General features: G+C 36.9%; 1 protein-coding gene across 2 annotated transcripts; it reads right to left on the bottom strand.

Moving 5' to 3' along the window:
• Window positions 1–748: 748 nt before the first annotated feature.
• On the bottom strand, window positions 749–16,341 carry LOC126965049 (S-adenosylmethionine synthase). 2 transcript variants are annotated; one of them, XM_050808492.1, is made up of 11 exons: window positions 16,194–16,341; window positions 15,294–15,626; window positions 14,924–15,001; window positions 14,694–14,816; window positions 14,423–14,535; window positions 12,419–12,562; window positions 12,056–12,142; window positions 7,645–7,776; window positions 5,819–6,001; window positions 3,546–3,679; window positions 749–1,740 (listed from the first exon to the last, which is right to left on the bottom strand). In XM_050808492.1, the coding sequence occupies exons 2-11, from the start codon at window positions 15,406–15,408 to the stop codon at window positions 1,638–1,640; spliced, it is 1,212 nt and encodes a 403-aa protein (XP_050664449.1). In that variant the 5' UTR covers window positions 15,409–15,626; window positions 16,194–16,341; the 3' UTR covers window positions 749–1,637. The 2 variants fall into 2 exon arrangements, with proteins under 2 accessions (XP_050664449.1, XP_050664448.1); XM_050808491.1 differs by lacking the exon at window positions 14,423–14,535 and adding an exon at window positions 14,116–14,228 and having other exon boundaries at window positions 16,194–16,334.
• Between the last annotated feature and the right edge of the window lie 249 nt (window positions 16,342–16,590).

Here is a 16,590-nt window from a genome sequence, read left to right on the forward strand (position 1 = left end):
TTAATGCCCCTTCATAGGCGGGCTATGTCAGCTATCAACGAGTAAAGGATGAATTTTACTTAATTCCAGCACTTGGAGATTCATTGAGGATCAAATCTTAGGGATTGCTTACTTAGCATACTTGACTATAAAATATTTTAAGATATTTCTTCCTGGGGGAAATGCTGGAAGAAAATCAAACTCCATCATGCATTTTGCAACAGAACAAGATTCCGTGACGAGGGTCACACACTATCTTCAAAATATTTGATGGTGTGGATAAATAAGTAGAGGCGCAATTAAGGTTATCAAAAAAATCGTTTGGATCATTCAATTAAAAATCCTACAGATATTAGTTTGAATGATACAAAATGTAAGGTTTCATCAATTATCAAATAGCAAAGTAAAAAACTTCTGCAACCATAACAGTGGGAGGCTCCTTTATAAAGGATGCCGGTTAGATTATGGGCACCGCAACGGCCGGCGCCTATTTCTGCCTTGAAACAGTAATGTGTAAGCATTTTTGTGTTTCGGTCTAAAGGGCGCCATAATTAGTGAAATTACTGGGCAAATAAGACTTAACATCTTATGTCTCAAGGTGACGAGCGCAATTGTAGTACCCCGCTAAGAGAGCTTTTGGGTTTTGAGCGACCCTGCAGTGTAATGGGCAGGGCTTATCAATTACCATCAGCTGAACGTCCTGCTCGTATCATCCCTTATTGTCATAAAAAAGTAATGCAACACAAAAAGGTTTGAAATAAAATACTCATTTAGAGTTCTCAATATGGTCAAGAACACAATTTATTTGAAATTCCACATTGACAAATTGAAAATTCCACAGACATCCAGAGTTTAAACGGTGGAAACAGATTGAAAAATACAATCACAAATATTAATACCCGAACTAGTATTATCGATATTCTAAATCTCTATTTACATAGTTCAAGTATATATATAATTATCTAGTAATCGGCAGCATTGTAAATGCATTGTTCACTTACTTCCCCGAATGGGTCGGTGTGTTTTCGAAATGGCTCTTTTCCACGTTGTATCCTTTTCGTAAACACAACACAAATTGTACTGCACGATAGATATCTATTTACCTACTTTAGAACAGCCACTACTATAGGATAATCCCAATATAATTCAGTGAGACCGATACTGGTCTCACTGTTACTTCAAAATAAGTCATCTTATCGGTCAGTACTAAATTTGCAGTGAAGTGAGTAAAATCAAAACTAGTCTTGTCCTCACTCGCTCCACTGTGACACAAACAGAGAAACAGCATACGATACCGACATTGTAGCGCTTACTAACAAACACGTAAACACATTCGAGAATACAAACAGTTCATCTTTCACAAAAATAAAATGTCCATTTAGTTCATCATGATCTATTTAAAAATATATTATAAATCAGGTTTTACGAACTGCTTGGTTAGGAACTCTCGAACTAACTCAAATTCAGAAATGACGTCACCGTTGCGCCTATCAAACTAAACGAATACTTAACTTAGGTTGAGCCGCACCGCGTGCGGGCCCGGGTTACATAATAAGTCTATAGAGAGACGGCAACCTCTCACTACGCAACACACATACAAGTGTTATATGATACTGGTGAAATATTTACAACAATAATCTAGGCTGGAGTAGCTCGAGTCACTCCACGAGGGTCTTCGGTGTCTCCCATGGGAAGCCCTGTCGCCCGAAGTGGCCGTATGTGCTTGTTTTCTGGTAGATCGGCGCCCTCAGGTTCAATTCCCTGAGAAATATATTGCATTACAATATTTGATTATATATAGTCTATACCAGGGGTGCTCAAACGGTCGATCGCGTGTGCTTTTTGACACAGTGTAAGGAAGGTCGTATGCATCCACACTAGACTAATACCTATATTATTAAAAGGCATATGAGGCGTTTATGTACCACTGGACTGGCAGCTGTCAAAGTGCTTTTGTGCCTGTTTGATATTCGGCATTTTGGCGCTGTTGGCCATGTAACGAGAGTCTGCAGTACTAAAACTAGTGATGACAACCTCAGCAAACATCGATAGATGCTGGGAAACTATTTACAAAAAAAAAGTGTACTTTATTACGTTGATTGTTGAAGTATACGAAATTCAAAATGCAAAAATACTTCAGATTATTGTACGTTCCTTCGCAGCCATTTGTATTATTCGTCAATATTAGTTCTCTGCACGCTCGCTAGTGGCGCTTCAAATAGGCACAAAAATTTTGTTGTCAAACATATGGAACAGCCTGTCCAGTGGTATTTATACAGGTCAGTGTTTTTGAGCAGATAACTATTCACAGATTTTGTTTTAGGTAACTAAAATCGGTAATTACGTACCATCTTATGAAAAGTATGCAGGACATGCAGTGTCATGCAGATTCAACATCCAAAGTCGCTCTTTAGTTAAGTTTAGAACTTTAGACACCAGAACGAGCGTTTGTTTTGGAAGAACCAATAAACTCGCAATTTTGAATAATTATGACTTGTAGTAGACCTACACTTGCCTTGACTAAAAAAATGCGTACTATTGTGCGCAAAACTAATATCTATGTCATCGTGACACTATACCTAGACGACAATCCTTCATCACAATTACATGAAGCCTCTCAAAGTAGATCGATCGTACTCTAACAATTTTGAGGTAGATCGCCAGCAGTTCAAGCTTGCGCACCCCTGCTCTATACTAATAAATGGTGGGCCGTTTTTCTTTCCTACTGCGAAAACTACTGAACAATACTTATAAAGAAAAGATACTTACTACATCATGCAAAGTAACACACAGACCGGTCGTGAACAAGGTAAAATACACAATAAATATTATTCAAAAGGCATTGTTCATAGAACAGTACTTATGTGCAAGAATTATTGTTTCGCTTTGAATGGCACCGTTGCTAGAGAAACAACTGCGTTAATGAGACTTAACATCTTATGTCTCAAAGTGCCTATTGTGAAATTTAGGTTCAATCAAGAATCCTGAGCCCGGTATCCATCAAAGTGGAGAGAAGATGTGAGCTGTGCTTATAACAACGCTATCGGGTGATCGCTCGACGTGGCACAAAATTCTATAGACAAATCAGACTTCTCCTCACCTCTCCGCTTGATCCATTTCCACCAAAGCTAAGCGGAGAGGAGATGTAGAAATATCTAAATTAGATTGGTTATCAAAATACATCTCCTCTCTGCTTAGCTTTGGTGGAATCATGGGCCTCATGGGCGGGGTGTATCACCTACAATCAAGTGAATGTCTTGCTCGTGTCATCACTATTTATCATTAAGCATTATATTATGCGATATGATGAGGAGTTTGACACTATAAAATATATAATCTATTAAACTTAGATCTTCTATACGTCTGGATAGACTGTGACAGCTGCGTGAGACGATAAAAATTGAAGTTGACACAGTTAACCTCTATTTTGAGCAATGCACGTAACTCACGTATCTTGTCACACACACTAAAGTAATAAACCTGGCCTGTTTTCATGTCTAGTGTTTCAAGAGAGAGAAGAGTGTATCTAGATGTTAACTAGATGCTACTTAAACTGTTAAACTTACTTGACAATCATTCCTGGTCTCAAATCAAAGTTCTTCTGTACAATTGAGAGAAGTTGTTGCTGTGTCTTGTGTGATGTTCCGTAGTCGAACACGGTGATGGACAATGGCTCGGCCACACCGATAGCATACGCGACCTGCACATTTACAATTCACTCAATATGGTGTAATATTTATTGGTAACACAATATTGGGTATAGTTAAAGAGGTAGAGAAGATTGGGCATGTAGAGGTTAAAAGTATATTGACTGCACAGTGTAAGGAAGGTCGTATGCATCCACACTGGACTAATACCTATATTATTAAAAGGCATAAAAGGCGTTTATTTTCTCAAAATTGATTTCTTTAGAATTCTTTTTGATGTCATTTCTAATAACTACTAGATACTACTACCGCTTCGGAAATAAATGGCGCTCTGAGAGAGAAGAAGCGGCGCAAGAAACTCTCCCAGCATTCTTTTTTTGCACTCTTTTTAATAAAAATATACAATATTGTACAGTCATTTCTATCCCTATAAAATACTCACAATCTAGTACCAGGCTGTCCGATCATTTAGATATTCAGCAGTGGAATAATAAGATCTACGACAGAGCCATTTTTTTATAAAACATATAAATCTATTTATAGATAATGCCTGAACAGTGGCTGGGAGACTCTATTATAGAAGTGTATACATTTACCCTTAAAGCTATTATGTATGTTATGCAGCCTACTAGAATTAGTTACAAGCAATCCCTTATTTCTAGTGTTATAATAATGAAAATCACTATGAAGAGCAAAAAGGTGAAGATTTTTGTGAATGTATATTAAATTTTCATAAATGTACTGTCAATGAACAGTCACAATATTTATTTCTTTAAATTTTTCTTTGAGAGACTGTCTATAGCCAAGTTGATATGTACAGAGCATGAACAGCTCTTATGCAGTGCAAACACTATATCAATGTCAGCAGCATGACCCCATAGTAATATACCGTAAGTCATGATGCTGTGAAAATAAATGAAGTACACTAATCTAGCGGTCGCAACATTCGTGTACTCTCTAATCTTTCTAACTGCATATGCCGCAGAGCTGAGTCTATCTGCTAGATGGGCAATATGTGGACCCCACTGAAGCTTTTTATCTAACGTGATACCCAAGAATACCGTAGTGTCCACAAGTTCCAATCTCTGGTCATTTATGAGTATGTTGGTTTGTACCTCCACTGTGTTTGGTGTAATGAACCGTAAACACTTTGTTTTTTTACTGTTCAAGTGCAGATTATTCGTCTCAAACCAACACACTATCTTTGAGAGTGCATTGTTTACCTCTTCATCAATATCTGTATGTCGCTTCACTTTAAAAATAAGTGAAGTATCATCAGCAAACCTCATGGCTATCATCTACCACAAACGGTAGATTGTTAATATATATAAGAAACAAGAAAGGACCGAGAATAGAACCCTGTGGAACACCATTCCCACAGGTTTACCAGAAGACCGCTTGCCATTTACATCGAATATCTGAACTCTTTTGCTTAAATATGATTTTAACAGATTTAGGGCTCTATTTTTCACTCCATAATGCTTTAGTTTTAGGAGTAAAGTTTCATGGTGGACGCAGTCAAATGGTTTGGACAAATCACAAAAAATGCCCAATGCATCCTGTGACTCTTCCCAGGCGTCACAGATGTGCTTAATGAGTCTAGTACCCGCATTAATTGTTGATAAGCCCCTAGTGAAACCAAATTGATTTTTGTTCATTAATTTACAAAAATTTGTAGCTGTTGAAGCAAATTTTTTCAAAAATTTTATTAATAACAGGCAGCACTCAAATAGCATGGTCAAAAGAACTGCCTAATTTAAACAAAGGTATAACTTTTTTGCTGTATTTCATGAGGTCAGGGAACACACCCTCATCTATGCATTTCGTAATGCAAACAATTCAGTCAACCAACTGAGGTATACACGGGCCATGCAGGTCTCTAGGGAAATAGTCGACCAGTGCCCGGAGAAACTTGTGTCTTCTATCGAGTCTTCACTTGAGGTCATGGAATGGGGCAAGTTTGCGCGTTTACCGCTAAAAAAAACCATTTGTCGTATCATCGCTCTTCGACAACACTTCCCTTACAGCCTCGCCTAGTATCGGAATTCTGGGTCTCGATATCTCGAGCGATTGCCAATTCGGCGTCCATCTGGAGAGCAAAGCCAAATTGGCTTGGAAGAAACTGGGCGTCATAAATAGAGCACGGCAATACTTCATCAAGCCGGCCTACATTCTAGTGTGGATAGCCGCACCTGCACCATGCAGCGTCTGCAGAGCCCCGCCTTGACGAGTGACTTGGCGACCCAGCGAGCAGCGTACGCCGCCGAGCGATCCACTTTGGTGAAGTCCTTGCCGGAGAAGGCGCCGCCTCCGTGCGCTCCCCACCCGCCGTATGTGTCCACGATGATCTTGCGCCCTGTGAGACCAGCATCCGACTGAAACAAAAACATTATTAAGTCTTGCCTAGTATACCTTGATTTTTTTTATGAAAATAAGGGACGAGACGAGCAGGGCGTTCAGTTGATGGTAACTGATACGATCAGCCCATTACAATACAGTGCCGCTCAGGATTATTGAAAAACCCAATAGTTCTGAACGCCACTACAATAATTGGGCTCGTAACCTGGAGACAAAATGTTTAGTCTCATTTGCCCGGTAATTTCACTAGCTACGGCGCCCTTCAGACTGAAACACGATAATGTTTAGACATTACTGCTTCACGGCCGAAATACGCCGTTGTGGTACCCATAATCTAGCCGGCTGGTAAATGATAGATGTATGACTATCGACTGGCTAGTGGCCAGCTTGGTGGACCGATCGGTAAAATTCTGTACACGTGACGGAGCTGGTCGCGACATCAAATTGGTTGCGCAACCAAAAGGACACCAGGTGAAAAGCTTTCATGGAGCTGTACATATATATCGTAAGTAGCGGCGACTGGTTGCGCCACCATGGTGTGTCGGTGAAATATAGCCCTAAGAATAGGTAACCTCTATCCTCTCTAATGTTAATAACAATTTTTATGGACTGAGTGTATTATTATTCAATTACAGGAGTATTATGGAGTATCATGTATTACATTATTAAATGTAGATCAGTAACTATAACTCTATACCACATAATCAGCCGGGTGCAATTCGAGTACCTTTGAGTATACGCGGTCAAACCGTCTAGCTGGTTCACCAGATCAGAGACGACAGAAATACTGGTTTTGTCGGTCCAGTAGCGGTAAAACGCTAGAATGTGGCCTTAAGCATTGCCTTGCTCTTGTGATAAGGGGATTATTTTCTTCAAAGACACCTTACCTACCTATATACCCTTCAGATGACCAGGAATTACATTGAATGCATTACCACTCAAGAATATTGAAAAACCCAAAAATTCTGATACATACACTACAACTGCGCTCGATACCTTGAAACATAGGATGTCAAGTCTCATTTTCCCAGTAATTTGACTAGCTACGGCGCCCTTCAGACCGTAACACAGTAATGCTTAGACAATACTGCTTCACGGCTGAAATAGGCGCCGTTGTGGTACTGGTTTGTCCCAATGTGACTTTTACTAAAGTTTTCTTTAGCGACGCGACGTCCAGAAGTGTTTTCTTTTGTTTATGAATGACTGAACCTCGAAAGAAATGAGTGGATCAAAGACCCATAACATTACTTCAACCCAGAATGAGAAGGAGAATTTTTCATCACTATGGTATAAGAAAGATGTGCATGTTTGAATTTGTAAAAATCAAGATTTTTTTTGTATGACAATAAGGATGAGACTAGCAGGACGTTCAGATGATGGTAAATGATACGCCCTGCACATTACAATGCAGTGCCGCTCAGGATTCGTGAAAACCCAAAAATTCTGATCGGCACCACAACTGAACTCGTCATCTTGAGACAAAAGATTTTAAGTCTCATTTGCCCAGTAATTTCAGTAGCTACTAGCCCTTCAGACTGAAACACAGTAATGAATGATATAGACGATGAATGAAATAGGCGCCGTTGTGGTCCCATAGCCGGCCTCCTGTACAAAGGAGCCTCCCACTGGTAAAATGTTATAAAGTTCACTCAATACTAACCTGTGGTCCACCAATTATGAAGAGACCGCACGGATTGATGTGCACCACTGTCTTCTCATCCAAATATTGCGCTGGAATGACTTCATTAATCACCTTCTCTCGGATTTCTTCACGTAGAGTTTCCAAAGTTATCTGTCAATGTAACCAAGAGTATATTCGAATTTAATAATTATAATAATAGATTTGATGCTATAATATTATTTATTTATGCTAAAACACAAGAGTTATCACTAATTTATCTGTTCTGAATGTGCTACTAACTACTAAACCATAAAATCCGCTATTTCTTTCTTATAACATCTGCAATCAAACAGAACCATAAACATCTACTATTTTCAGATTCATATTTGAGGGAAGGAGACGAACCGCCACACGACGCCGCCGCAAGCAATGCCACTCATTGCGCATGGCGAACCATGTTATATCATACCTACCCATAGTAAAAATAAAGCTATTAAAACGCCAACTAACACTATACCTTGCCGACCTCTTTAGCCCAGTGGTTAGTGCCCTGCCTACTGAGCTAGAGGTCCCGGGTTCAAATCCCGGTAGGTGCAAGCATTTATATGATGAATATGAATGTTTGTTTACGATTCATGGATGTTTAATATGTATTTATGTATGTTTAAGTAAGTATATAATAAATATATCATTGCCTTGTACCCATAGTACAGGCTATGCCTAGTCGGGGGCAAGATAATTTGTGTAAGGGTGTGTCAATATTATTATACCATAAGCACCGTATACCGAGTGGGGTTCATAAACTGTATCGGCACGCGGATGCACGTGTACGAGCGAAGCTAGTCAAACGCGTTGTTTAAAACAGGTTAAGCAAGTTTTTTTTTAATTCAAAATGCCTTGTGTTAACACGTGTTGTTAAGTTTTGCGGAAATCATTACTGATCGTCGTCATAATAATAATATTGACACACTTCTCACACAAACTATCTTGCCCCAAACTAGGCATAGCCTGTAGTATGGGTACAAGACAACGATATACACGCAGCGGCACAATTAACCGCCCACCTTGATTTTTACGATTTTGGTTAAAAAAAAAATTGTGGCCACGTTATAAAATAACATTCACAAGTGATTGTGAATGTTATTTTATAACGTAGGTATATTGAAGTAAAATGAAAGATAATTATCTAAATAAAGATAGAAGTCTGAAAAACACTTTGACCGTAAATTAACAAATGTGATGAAATGGCTTAAAAATAAAAAATCTGTTGAATAAATGAATTCTAATAGTGCATATTTCCACCTCTGACCCTCATGACTTCCATCAAACGGTTTGGCATGCTATCGATGACATCTTTGATCTGTTTTTGTGGAATGTTCTGCCACTCCTCAATCACGGATTGTTTTAATTCATCTATGGTGGTTGGAGCTGGTATGCGGCTTCGAAAACGTCTTTTTAAATTGTCCCATATGTGTTCAATAGGATTTAAATCTGGGCTCCGGGATGGCCACGTTAATTTTCGAATGCCGACGGTATCCAGGTACGCGGTAACAACTCTAGCAACGTGGGGGCGAGCGTTGTCCTGCATTAATAAAAAATCTTCGCCAATAAATGGAGCAAATGGCATTACATGAGGTTCCAACACTTCTGTTACATACCTCTGAGCATTTATTCCACCTCTTTCGAAGATAACCAAGTCGGTGCGTGCTTCGTAAGTAATGCCGCCCCATATCATGATAGAGCCACCTTGGTAACCTACTGTTTCCACAACAGTACATGGTGCAAACCTTTCATTCTTGCGTCTGTATACACGCTGGCGACCGTCAGGACCGTGCAAGCATATTCTTGTCTCGTCAGTAAACATAACATTCTTCCATATTCCATTCGGCGTGGTCTCGGGCAAAACGAAGTCTTGTGGCACTCGAGATGGTCGAAAAGCTCCAAAGGCATTCTCTCCTAGTCTTCTTTTCACTGTTCTTTCACTCACTTGAACATTGCGAACATCACGAAGTTGGTTTCGTGCCTCAACAGCTGTAGTGAACCGATTTCTTAGAACATTGGTCACAAGAAATCGGTCGTCACGAGCGGAGGTGCATCTTTTTCGGCCCTGTCCTGGTCTTCGCTCATAAGAGCCAGTTTCCCGAAACCGTTTCACTGCATCCTTAAAGGTGGTACGTGCGACACCAAGCTTCCGCGCCACGTAACTCTGACTAAACCCTTCGTCGATAAGAGCGACGGCTCTCGCCACTGAATTAGCATCAAATGGCATGTTTGTGAAGTCTAAACACAGCTTTAGGTAACGAAAACAAAACAAACTCAAATTGTTTACTTTTAATGCCACTGAAGCGTAAGCAGTATGGCAACGATAACGATAATGAGACGAAGTTCAATATTTATCCTATTCACAACTTATGCGTAAAAAAAACAAAGTTAAGTGGGTAGTTTGTAATTTTCTCGTCACTACATTTCTTTCACACTTGACTTATTTATGCCCAATAACTTACAACTGCGATAACATCAAAATTTGCCACTTTAAAAGGGTGGGCGGTTAAGTGTGCCGCTGAGTGTATTTAATACAATATACTTATACATAAATACAAATAAACATCCATGACCCGGAAACAAACATTTATATTCATCATATAAATGATTGCACCTACCGGGATTCATACCAGGGACCTCTAGCTCAGTAGGCAGGGTCACTAACCACTGGGCTATAGGAGTCGTCAATAAAGCTGGAACCTCCTTTTCATGTGATGGTATTATGCAATGGCATTAATTGTACAGAGTCTTTGCTCGCATCTAAATAACTACATTTTTACAAATCATTTAAATATTTCCGTGGAATGTATTTATCATCAGCCACTATTTAAATACAGTATCAACTTTATAACGTATTTTCATATTCCGCGATTTCAATGCCACGTATAACACGGCCATTCTGCAATATAACGCGGGATTTCCCATTGACATATCTCTGTACTGTGAAATTTATAATGATTTGTCCTTATAGGTGTATTGAGTTATTACAAAATTAAATTATTTTATAAAATTTGTGTATTAAGTAAAAACCTTAATAAAATAGTAAAAGAGGCATAGAACAACTGGAAATACTTATTAGGAATTGTGATAAATTATTATTAATACGAAGTAAGACGTCGTTAATGCGCGTTATAGGGCATACGCCTATAACGTGGTTTCCTATAACGCAGAACCACTCTTCCGCGTTATAGAAGGAGGTACCTGTATCTATCATCAATTCGAGTGTGTATTACGTATATAATAATATTAAAATGCAAAGTGGAAACTGTTTAACAAGTGAAATAAAAAATGACGATAATGTCAATCAGTCACATAATGTTTCCGATACGTCACAAGCTTCAATGACAAATACTTAAAAAACTACATCACCAATATAAAAAATGTACGGCTTTATTCAAGAGTTTGTAAAACTCGTAACAAAAGAAATATATCTGCTTATATTAATTTCATAGAAACTAAAATACTTAAGGCATAACATCATCCACACATCTGACAAATATAGATAAGGCACACACACTAATTCCTGTAATTGTGTTATGCCCATAAACTATAACATAGGACGTGTGCACATAGCCAGCAGAGTTTGTGGGTACTCATATTAACATAATCGTGTAAATACCTAGAAATACATTCAAAACCACTCATTTTTTATGGATTCAGAGTCCAGTACATTATAACTTTGTGTGGATAATGGAAGGAATACAACTATATTATAGTATGAAAAGAAAAGACTGCATGTTTTTTTTTTTGTGCACTGCTGCTCACCATATTACTTGTAAAAGCAAACTGAAGTGTGGTCATACACAGAGATATTGTGAAACCATAATGATATAGTACACCCAGTCTAAGTGTCCAACTGCTTTTAAAAAAAAAAATGTCAGGTGTTACCGGGGCCCCATCGATGTGAAAGAGCTGAGTTGCAGATTGAACAAGTGAATGGATGCTGACGCTGAACTTCGATTGTCTCTAATTTAATACTTTTACTGTTCACTTTCCCTCCAGTCTTGTTGTAAGAAACATGTCTTAATATTATTGTAATTAGTTATTTGTGTAATAAATAATAATTTTTAAAAAGACCTTTTATGATCATCCGAACATAACTAGGGCTAAAATAAAATTATGAATATATGCCAACAAAACTCTGTATTGGCTCGTTCTGTCTTTTCCCAAACCCTCTTAAAAAAATTCATACTAAAATTGAACTAACATTCACCAGTCTACAATACAATTTCAATGTCAATGATGTAACCATATCAATATTATATGTTAATTACTTTTCAATGCATTGGTAATTAGTAAAGGGCTCCTGTTTTCGCAATTAGACCGCTTAATTGGGTCCATTTTGCGTGTTTTCAATGCATATTGATATGCAATGTTTAATTACCCTTAAAGTAAAAATATTATTTACCTTCTCAGAATGTTGGAGTGACACCACAACAGTGTGAACTCTTCGAGGGACTGTCGCTCCACCAGCAAATTTGTACTCGCATGTCACCTACACATTTTCAAAAATGCAATATAATTTGTCTTATTTATTGCCTAGTGCCAATTAAATTTAACTAAAAATAACAAAAAAAATTCAATAACTTATCTCTAGTTACGGATACATTAGTTATTTCCAATATAGTTATAGTCCAATGCTTTATGTCGATAGGTTATTGAAATGTAAGTAAGCGTAAAAGAATGGATTTGTCTACCTCTTGTAAGTTAAACTAAGGAAAGATAGGTTATTTAAAACGGCCATAAGTCACTTATTGAAGTAGAAAATTACCTGAGTCTTAGAGTCAGGTCGTGCCCACCAAAACTCTCCATTTCGTCTAAGTTCAGCGATTTTTTGGTTTAATCTATGAGCAAGTACCACTGTCAATGGCATACATTCTTCAGTTTCATCAGTAGCATAGCCAAACATTAAGCCCTGTAAAATTAAAAGAGATATAATGATTGAAACAAAACCAACATGGTCTTAAAATGAAAATACCATTGTGATATGGGACCTCTTGTGGGAAAACAATTTATAAAATATGGAAAATAAAAGGACAATACCAATTATGCAAGTATCAACTAATATTAAACTAAGAAAAATTATAATTAAAAATAAAATATTGCAGGGAATCAATGTGATAATAGAGTAATCAATAAAAATTACAAGAACGGTTATAACAGCAATTCACAAAATATTTTCCAAAAGTTCTTTTATTTGAAATATCTTGCTCATGGGTAGGTAACTACTATCCTTATAAAATACAGGTTAGCACTTATGATATGTGTATATGCTGTGTGTTTAGATGCTTGCTGTTCTGTTTTTACTCAGGAGACAAGCAGCTGATGGCCAATGTGGTTTTTAAGATGTAATTCTAGATTTAACATGTGTTTGCATTTCCCCCCACCCTGAGATTAAAGCGGAAAACTTTTGATATAGCTATACCTAACAACTCCAGCTCTGTGGTCTCTCAAGAGTGGTTAAGATTTGAAGAGCAATGTTTACCTGCATGCATTTCCACTTTCATTAGATGTAACGAATGAATGAAAGCAATGAACCATTTTTTTATGACAATAAGGGACAAGATGAGCAGGATGTTCAGCTGATAGCTGTTATTGATACACTATTACAATGCAGTGCCACTCAGGATTCTCGAAAAACCCAAAAATGTTGAGTGGCACTACAATTGTGCTTGTCACCTTGAGACATAAGATATTAAGTCTCATTTACCCAGTAATTTCACTAGCTGCGGCACCCTTTAGACCGAAACACAATAATGCTTACCCATTACTGCTTCAAGGCATAAAAAGGTGCTGTTGTGGTACCCATAATCTAGTCAGCATCCTGTGTAAAGGAGCCTCCCCCCTACTCTGATACTGCTTGAATAACAATTAATTTGTAAACAATGTATTATCAATATTGTTTTGTAAATAACTACTCATTTAACATATATTTACCTCTGCCTCACAATGAGATTATTTTTATAATCAAACCCAAAAAATTTTTAGAGATGTGAATTAGTTAAGAAATTTTTTTAACTGCTAGAATTGCATGAAATTTAGTACAACTCACATGGAGTTGCACCAAACAATTTAGCTGTTCACAGCAACATGTGAGATGTCATTTCAATGGACCTTCTACCAGATTTATCATGGGAGCGTTCAAAAGAGCTATTTGACCATTAAGTCAGCAGATAGTATCCTGTTGAAATACCAGCACAGTCCATAAACTAAAATATCATATATAAATATCAATATACAGGTTAATTTTCAAGGAACTGACTTCCCAGATAAACCAAACTATGAAAAGAAATTTCCTCACAAGGACCTTATATTATACACCTATATAAAAGGCCAGCAACACTCCTGATGTCCTAGTGCTTCAAGTTTGGGTGATAACTTACCATCAGGTTACCATTTCATTTACCAGTCATTTGTCCTATTCCATAGATTAGAAAAATAGTATTTTATGATGTAGAAGAATAATACCTGATCTCCGGCACCCACTTCTTCATCATTTCTGTTTTCATGCACCCCTGCTGCTATGTTTGGTGATTGCTGGTCCAAGGCAAGCATAACGCTGCATGTCTTGTAATCAAATCCTGACCCAACACATGCACATTACTTAAAATTAATGATTACTTATCAAGTATACTGTATTCTTAAAAAGTATTAGATATTGGAACCCCCTTAGTATGTTTATGATTAATGATCCTTCATTACATGCATTTTATTTATCGGCCCACATGATGTTTAACCCAATTTTTGCCCACCTAATGCCAATTGGATTTTATACCTGATCTCCAGCCCCAATATCCAATTCATCTCTATCTTGATAAACACCCTCAGCTATGTTGGGACTTTGTTCTTCAATTGCCACTAACAAATTTAGTGTTCTCCAATCAAAACCTAATGCACAAGATATTATTTTATGCTTGTTCCCTCTTCGAGGTCAAATACTTAATAATTTTGAACAGTGTTCAATGATTCTAACATGGCCAAGTGCCAGAAGAAAACAGGGCAAGTAGTGTAGTAAATTTGTTTACAAAATACAAACTATATTGTACCTTTGGAAGAGTCATCATATCCAATATGTTTGACTGTCTCTCTAACAACCTTTTGATAGTCAACATTAGCTTTAGATGTGATTTCGCCGCACAATAGCACCATTCCCGTTTTTGTCACAGTCTCTGATAGAACAGATATAAATTTATATTTTATGTAATAGAGATATTGATTATTGAATCATCAAATTGCACATTTTCGACTTATATTTCACCACTGAGGTATTACTCACCACAAGCGACTTTTGCATCAGGGTCTTGAGACAAATGAGCATCCAATATAGCATCGCTAATTTGGTCGCACATTTTATCTGAAACATGACAGTTATTACGATATTATTATTTTTATCGACGAAAACTTCACTGAATCTAACGTGGAAAATTGATTTCTTCGCTTCAAGCACGTGTTCCATTAGTTCTGCATTAACATTATTATAAAAAATAGTGATGTAACATAATTTATGTTTTATTAAAGAACTCCACAGCCACAACAAAATAACTGGTATTTCTATTAAAACAAAACAATCAAATTGCACTTTAAATATTCTGCGCACATGTCTCAGGCGGCCATTTTTCATATCATCAGACCTTTGGAGAACTAACCTGGATGACCCTCGCCAACAGATTCTGATGTGAATAGAAACACTGATCCATCTTCCATATCATAACTATGTCCGTTTGTTTTGGCATATCCATTCATTTTTGATGTTTCCGGCATCCTGAATTTAGAGTTAGCTCACTAAAATAACACGACAAACTCCCCTCGAATTAATACTGTGGAAAAGAGGCCCGGCGCGCGTTCACGCTGATATTTATAAGCTCGGAGGAGCGATAATGCGTTCAGTATTTCAACCAATGGCTGGCCGTTCTGTGAATTTGTTTTGTATAGCAGCAGAATGTTATTGGCGGAATCAATTTGTTTTGGCCCAATCTAACCTAGAAAAATGATAAGGTTTTAGTCTGTGGGGGCGGAAAATTGGCGGCTTTTTTAAACACATTAAGTCAGATTGATCGGAAAATTAAAAAATATACCATTAATAATTTTCTATAAATGCGTAATGAAGAATACTGATTTAACAGATTAAATATAATATATATGTGAAAATTTGTGTGTAAGTGATTAAATTATTCACTTTCTCTTTTGTAATAATAACCCAATATTGTTATTATATTCTTTGTTATTCAATGTTTATCAAATAGTAATAAAAGTTAGAAATAATATTACATTAGATAAATTCTCCCTTATTTATAATTATTTTTATAGTAAATTAAACACGCAAACTTACGATTAAATGCTTTTAGTTGCACACAATTTATATGAATATTTTTACACTAATAATTCTAATTAAGATATAATAATATAGATTTAAAGGTATAAACTCAGTTTAAATTACAGTAATATATGAAGAAAATAAACACTTGGGTGCTAAACTAAAAACTTAGGTGGTTGGGGTGTATTTAATAAAAAATATCCAATTTTATTGTAAATTAAAAATGACAAACCTGAGCAATTTATCGGTACTAAACTTATCCGTAAAATACAATTAAAAAATCAATGTAGATAGTAGTATATTTATCAACACTATACAACTTTTATTCAAACAAAATGAACACAATCAATAATCACTTAGCACTTCACAGGAAGGAACATTACTGTTGGAGAACATAAGCAAACTGACATAATTTCTTTCCAGCAAGTCTATTTACGCGAAAATAAATGATAACAGATCACAGATTCGCATAAAACATACGTTTTGTAACATTTAGCTACAATACTAGCCGTAGCCGTATACTTCGAGATGGCCGCCGTCGATCGTTACAAAATGACGTCACAGGCATAAGTACCGTTGACAAAATAAATATTCCTTGTTCTACTGTAAACTACTCTATGTCTCTATGT

The sequence above is a fragment of the Leptidea sinapis genome, chromosome 6 (genome assembly GCF_905404315.1).
Source record: "Leptidea sinapis chromosome 6, ilLepSina1.1, whole genome shotgun sequence".
NCBI lineage: Eukaryota > Metazoa > Arthropoda > Insecta > Lepidoptera > Pieridae > Leptidea > Leptidea sinapis.

Bases quoted from the DNA above. Each gene is read 5' to 3' on its own strand.
- LOC126965049 (XM_050808492.1), bottom strand. From the start codon at position 15,408: ATGCCGGAAACATCAAAAATGAATGGATATGCCAAAACAAACGGACAT. The intron at 12,143-12,418 runs GTAATTTTCTAC...GAAAATGTGTAG, and splicing joins GACCTGACTCTAAGACTCAG to GTGACATGCGAGTACAAATT. The intron at 6,002-7,644 runs GTTAGTATTGAG...TTTTTGTTTCAG, and splicing joins TCATAATTGGTGGACCACAG to TCGGATGCTGGTCTCACAGG.